Below are 7,024 nucleotides of genomic sequence, written 5' to 3' on the forward strand. Positions count from 1 at the left end.
CATTCCCTACTCGTCACCCTTTTCTTACGAAAACTTTGTTAGGTCGGTCAGACATGTTTAACAAGTCCAAACTGTGATACACAAGCCATCTAAAGTGATCCTGTAATTTTCAATGCAACCGATTCCTAGGAAAGGGGAGATGCCTTTATTTTGACTAAGCTTGCAACACCATTGCAAAAAAATGATAGAATTAGTGCAAAAAAAATATTAGGAAATACAGAAAATTACCTATTAAATCAAAATACCATCAACAATAACTGAGAACAGCTTAGGAACAACTCACTAGTCTCTTCTTCCCACACAAGAAGACCTCAAACTAAAAAAACCTCACAGATTTGATCTACTCTGAATAGAGTTCTCTAGCTTTAAAGTCAACAAAACCAACCTTTTATCTGCATGGCTTGTGCTCATGAAGCTACTTTTGCTGAGCTGTAGCTACATATCATTTGATTTGGACAAAATCACCAGGTAAGCCCCTTGAATTCAAGTGTGGCATTCCATGCTGCCACAAATCAAGGCAATAATTGCTTTTCAGAAAGCAAATAATGAGGAAAACCGCTAATGCTAATGAAGCTGCCCCACTGGCACCTCCTGCTGACCCCGGGGATGGTCTCCTTTTCTGTGCTTGGGTACCGATTTATTGCATAGGGCCATCTTGCCCCTTGTTTTGTTAGTACCGTTTATCACAAGGACTCCCCTGCTATCAGGCCAGCAGCTTCCCTGACCAACTTCTCAGCCAGCCTCGCTAGAATCTGAAAGGGCAGCACTATTAATCTGCTCTTCGCAAACAGTCCCCAGACAAAAATCAAAAGGCACATGGTGGAAAAAGTACTCCGTTTGGGATAAGTACAAATTTCTTCATCCTCTGCCTTTTTTTCAACAACCATCTTGTTCCCTGAGATATTGTCAAACGCTAATGAGGCTTTAAAATCAATCTGATACTGTAGTGATCCTGTTGCATCTTACTACTTTGGAATTGTTTATAGCATTAGATAGTCTTTTAACTCCTTTAAGTGCACTAAGTCATTTGCCCACTGCTGCAGAATTCTCAAATGTCAGAAGACACAGGAGGTTTTAAAAGCAATTAATGTATGTCAGGTGTATTCTGCATGTCTTCCTGCTTATTACTAAACCTTACACTAGGATGTTCCTTTGGATCCTTACACAAAGGATGGCCTTTGAGAACATTACTCTTTGGCACTCATATTAAGGGACGGTTGTCTGTATTGGTGACTCAACTGAAGAGAATTTTGGAGACCAACTGAAAGTAATACGCCCAGCTATTTTAACAGACTTCTTAATACAGGCGATGGAGCCTGGCATTTAAGTCATACGAGACTGTTATAAGAAAAAAAGCCAGTATAGATTCAAAATGCATTTTTTTCTGCCTAAACTTCACCTATTTTAGTTTTTATAGAGGGACACAGATTGAAGAAGTACAAAAAGTCCCCAGCTATGAACATATACACCCTCAGATGTAAGTCAAAATATGAGTGCTATGCTTACAAGGCTAAGCCCAAGGCAGGCTGCGGACTCTCCATTTGTACCATGAATCGAGCGAAACATCCAACAAGCAGTGAAAATTAGATAAAAAATACCACTTGGTGTGTCCATTCTGCTTAAAGGAATCATGGTATTGGATGAAATTGTGCAGTCCTGCAGTTGTAGGTATGTGGTTCAACACTTTATCTCAACATTAACAGGAGCCACGGGCAGGTTTCCTGCTTTTACTGGAAGTACTTGGCAGTTCTAGGACATCCAGATGAACTGGAGTTTAGTGAAGTAATAACATGAAGTATGGAGGGAGGGGAAACCAATTTATTTTAGAATGAAAAAAAAAATGCCCAACAAACCATTTCAAAACTAACTTTCTAAAAAACTGGACCTGAAATGGTGTGCAAGATCCAGAACACATGGAAGAAATGCTGGAACTTGAAGCAGTCAGCAGTGCCCTGTGGCCAGCGTCCCTCACAGCACACAGCTATTGAAAATGTGTGCCCGTGCAAGAGTCTGTGTTTAGATGTATTTCTACTCCTCTGTACCTCCCTCTCATTTGAAAGTAAAAACTGTTAGGTGTCATGGTTCCAGGCAAGAATTACAAAACTGTAAGAACTTTTATTATTAATCTTTAAAAATATAACGTATTTTAAACATGATGTACATACGTGAAAGTAATCACTAATGCATACAGCGTCTTCACTTTGATAGCTTTTTCTTCTTTTCCTTTGCTTTCTCTGTCTTCATTTCCTGAGTTCTGATCATTGATGACATGGCTGAAAATAGCAAGAACAGATTATCTGAACACCACCTAATGTTAAAATGATTGAGGCCTCAGGTGCAGACACCTGAAGCTTCGTAATATCCTCCCGCACGCTACACTGTACTTATCGAGCCCTTATAAATGCAACTTCAGTTTGCAATTCTTTATATGCAGGGCCTTAACAGAAAAGAGAAACCTAGTTAAAAACAGGCACCGCCTCATCTGCTTTGTGAAGCCAAAGCACCAAATGCTGGAGTAGCACTGAAATGCTATTGATTTCACAATATCTCTTATGGGATGGTGTGAAATTAATGCCTTTGGTCCAGTGCTCATGGAAAGGGCTTTACTTAAGTGTGCACATAAAAGGCTCCCCCCCCTTTAATATAGTAAGTCTTGATACATTACAGATATGAATACTTATTTTTATGTGGATATAGAAAACAGTCAAACCAAAGATGTTAATGGATGGCAAAGAATAAAAATGGGAACACTTACTTACACTTTATATAAATAAACTGATTAGTTTTACCTAAATCAGGTCACTAGTATGTGAATGACACGTGTGCACTGTAAGATGTGGGGAAATAATAATTTCCCACATCTGTGCAGTGAGATTTAAAGGCGCAAAGGGCAAGCAATTAGAACATGCAGTAAGAAGAGGTGCAGAGAAAAGAAATTCCATCTCACCTGGCATCCTACCACCACAGAAGTCCGTAAGCATTTTACCAGTGACTTCAAAGGGACCAAGAAGAGGACCTGAAAAGTTCTCGATTGTCACTGTGGTCATTTCAGATTTAAAAAATAGTTGAGGAGGAAAGGATATACTTCTGAGACCACTGCTGGGAAACTCTGTTTTTGGAGCCTACTGCTGTCAGAGTACCTTTCAGTTTCCATGAAAGAGTCATCAGCTTGTTAAAAATTTCATTTAATGGGAGACGACAGCACACGAGGGCACCCCTGATCAGCTGCCATGTTTGAAATGTTAAGGATCTTGAAGCTTATTAGAGTTAAGGGGCTGAGCAACAGCGTATTCTGGAGCTAATCTAATTACTCTCCTAGGAGCAGGATAATGTAGAAGTGGGTACTGCTAGTAAAACAAGCACATCTAAACTGACCTCATACAAAAACACAGGTAGTGCTCTGGCAGGTAACAAGAACAGTTTCTGGAGAGTGCGGTGTTTTAAATACAATAGGAATAATTTTTGTAAATTCTGGCACCTTGGTTTTTTATCTGTAATGATTCCACCAGGTTCTGCAGGCTTTCCATCTTGTTCTGTAGCCTCTTAGATGTATTCCCACTAGTTTCCATGGGCTGAGAATCTAGGGAGAAGATCATTCATCAATATTTTATCATAGATTTTTTTTTTTAAAAAAGGTCATTATAAATTATTTAAATATTCCGTCTAAAGTGAAGTTCTTAGAAAATAAAATTTCAAACAATAAATCTTCCAATAGCAAAGAAAACGAGTAAGAACACAAGCTTATTATGAGAAATTCATAGTTGGTGGTGTTTCTCTTTAAGTGAAAATACAACCACATTTCTATTTTGCCTATAAATTTCCCCATTTGGGGAATGGAGAAAAAGTGCTTTATGCTACTAAAATAGTATTTATGCCCACGACTTCAAAGTCCCTCTTTGCTGGTAAAACTGCAAGAGTTGGACAGAGGAAAGCAGTAGTGTCAGTTGCATTTTACAGATGGAAACTAAGGTACAGAAAGAGATCACTTACTACAGCCAGGAATAAAACCAGAAGTTCCGGGTCTTTGAAGATCCAGACTAGTGCAGAACTCAACAGGCATTGTGCCTGTCTGAACACTAACACCCACAGACTGACACGGTCACGCCAGTACTTTACGAACAACTACAGTCTCCCATCCCGGAGCCTCTTCTGACCAGAACCCGGACTGTTTCATTTTTGCTACTGCCATCAATTCTCAAATAAAAAGAGGCAAAAAAAAATAATAAAAGGAGCTAGAGATGAAGGTAACTGGCTGATGAGATTAACAAACAAAACAAAAAAAGCCCAAACACAACAAAAAAAGAGTGATGCCGCTTATCTTTCTCTTTGAACTGAGCAATGATTGGCAACGGACTGAAGGTTGCAGTTGTGACCTGCTAGACCTCCTGTGGTCTACAGGGAAACAATTTGGGGTTTATGCCCAATTGCAGAGACATCCACATGACAAAGCCTGCGTTTTTCCTAAAGCAGGTGCAATCCAGAACCAAGGCTCATTGCGGGGACAGTTGTGTTGCTCTGCAGGTACAGAAATTTGCATGTACTCACTCACGCAGCCAATTCAGCGCTTTGAGGGGGAAATGCCACGCACATTTGCACTCTGTTTATGAACAGGCATTTCTTAGTTGTTAAACATGCATTAAGGATACCGATTAGCTAACAAACATGCACTTCATCTTTGCAGACAGCTTTCCCCCAGACAGCTGGGGGAAGCAAAGGTCAATGAGCAACCATGTTAATGTTCTAGTCAGGACGACTGCTCAGCCCAGCTGTTCTAGATACCGCTCTGCATAAAGAGAAGATCCTGATGTTTCTCAAACGCAACAGATAAAGTGACTGAGGAGAAGTCTGCATTAATAAAATAACACAATACAGACATCCTAAAGTTAGGCTGAAACTAAAAATAAAATCCCACCTGAGAAGCAGGAAACATTAGTCCTTTTGAGTTCCTTGGAGCTATGGTTAGATTTTTGCCTGTACCAGAAATAGCTTAGAGGTAGGTGTGCAGCGTCTCTACTGCACGCCTACCTGCAGTGCTTATGTGCCCTCTAAGAGAAATTGTATTTTCAGACCTTGCAAAATAGGAGAATGCAATGTTTAAAAATGGTATTCGATATGTATTACTTGAAAATGTGGTTGCTTACCTGTTTTCCCTATTGCATCTACTGATTTTGGGGTCCATCTGCCACTTAGATGTAATAAAACAGCCCTGACAGCCTGGCTCACTGGTAAGTCATTAATAGACTACCTTGAAAATGTTCATCATCCTCACACATATTTTGTGACATGGGAAAGCTTATTTTTAACGCTTAAGGGCTACACAGACACAGCCTTACATCAATATTTTCAGTAAACCCCAGACCTTTTCTAAATGTGTTACAGGAACCACAACAACTATTATAAATATTAGTATTAGGCAACCGTGTTGCCTGTTACTGCAAATATTGATGTTAAGCATCCTTACAGTCTATTTACCTGAATAAAACAATTTACCAGTTCTTAAATTTAGTGCTGTATGGAATTTATCTTCTCTTTGTGCAATACATTAATTAGATGCCACATTTTACTCACAATTCATTTATCACAGAAAAAAAGGTCTCCTTGAACAGAACTGTGACAGGGTGAAGGCAGTCTGATGTAAGCAAGAACAGGTCACTTTTAGGTAAGTGGGCCGGAAGTGCTGAAGCAGTGCTTTAAGATGAACCATCAGCAAATTATGTTTCAATAAATTTGCATACTCTAATGGCACTTGCTGGAACCACAAATGGAAGATCAACCCTGTGTCAGCACTGCACATCTGAGAATTGCTAGCATTCACGTTCAGCAACATGAATGGCTTCTGTAAGCAATGTATTACTAAGGTACGTAAAAAATAAAATGCAGGATGAAGTACAGGTACCACAACCATAAACTGTGAAAGACTGTATCAGTGAATGATGGTGGGACTCCATTGGTTAGTACAGAATTGCTGAGCGGCTGAATTTAACCTACAGTTTGTAACTCACCGTACTGGCTGGGGAGAGACCCAGCCAAGCTCCCTGTGTCAGTAAACGGAACCGGACTTACTTATCTGAGGGACTGTGGCTGCATCCTCTGGAGAGCCAACCTTCCCTGCGGATGGTCTGTGCTCTGGTGAGGTGCTGGGGCCAGCTGCAAGGTCATCGGGTGGAGCAGTTAGTAGCAAGTGTACTGGAGACCTGTCTCTGTGTCTCTCCTCCTGAGACACCTTCTTGGGCGAGGATGTATAACGAGGAGCTGCTGAGATGGATGCACCTCCTAGGAGATAGCCAAGCAAAGAGCAGTGAGCTTTGATGTTATCTCTGTAACAGTAACAGGGTTAGGCTCCCTTCATCGCACTCTTTCATCCTTTCCATTCCTTGTTAGTATCCCAGGTAGCAGGAGACTACACCCTCTTTGCAGAACGTGCTTGTTTCTGCTGAAGTGATTGTCCTGTGAGGAATGGCCAGTAGACCTGCCTAGGAGAAAGTAGGGCCTGCTCTTTCCTGCTGGCTGCTCACTTCGTGTTTACTTCCAGAACAGCCTGATGGGAATATCATAGAATCACAGAATGTTTTGGGTTGGAAGGGACCCCCAGAGGTCATCTAGTCCAACCCCCCTGCAGCGAGCAGGGACACCGCTAACTAGATCGGGTTGCTCAGAGCCCCGTCCAACATGGCCTTGAATACTTCCAGGGATGGGGCCTCCACTACCTCTCTGGGCAACCTGTTCCAGTGTTTCACCACCCTCACTGTAAAGAATTTCGTCCTTATATCCAGTCTAAACCTACCCTGGTTTAGTTTAAAACCATTACCCCTTGTCCTCTCACAGCTGGCCCTACTAAAAAGATTTTCCCCGTCTTTCCTATAGGCCCCCTTTAGGTATTGAAAGGCCGTAATCAGGTCTCCCCGCAGCCTTCTCTTCTCCAGGCTGAACAAGCCCAACTCCCTCAGCCTGTCCTCATAGGAGAGGTGCTCCAGCCCTCGGATCATTTTTGTGGCCCTCCTCTGGACCCGCTCCAACACTTCCA

General features: G+C 41.5%; 1 protein-coding gene across 1 annotated transcript in view; it reads right to left on the reverse strand.

The window, feature by feature from the left end:
• Positions 1 to 2,196: 2,196 nt before the first annotated feature.
• Positions 2,197 to 7,024, reverse strand: part of CCDC158 (coiled-coil domain containing 158) — a 29,535-nt gene continuing 24,707 nt past the window's right edge. Inside the window, exons 18-20 of the mRNA XM_035896961.1 lie at positions 6,064 to 6,273; positions 3,479 to 3,580; positions 2,197 to 2,273 (exon numbers count right to left, since the gene is read on the reverse strand). Of these exons, the coding sequence (XP_035752854.1) occupies positions 2,197 to 2,273; positions 3,479 to 3,580; positions 6,064 to 6,273 (389 nt within the window). The remainder of the gene's footprint in view (positions 2,274 to 3,478; positions 3,581 to 6,063; positions 6,274 to 7,024) is intronic.

This window comes from Egretta garzetta, unplaced genomic scaffold (assembly GCF_000687185.1).
Source record: "Egretta garzetta isolate BGI_Z169 unplaced genomic scaffold, ASM68718v1 scaffold77, whole genome shotgun sequence".
Classification (NCBI taxonomy): domain Eukaryota; kingdom Metazoa; phylum Chordata; class Aves; order Pelecaniformes; family Ardeidae; genus Egretta; species Egretta garzetta.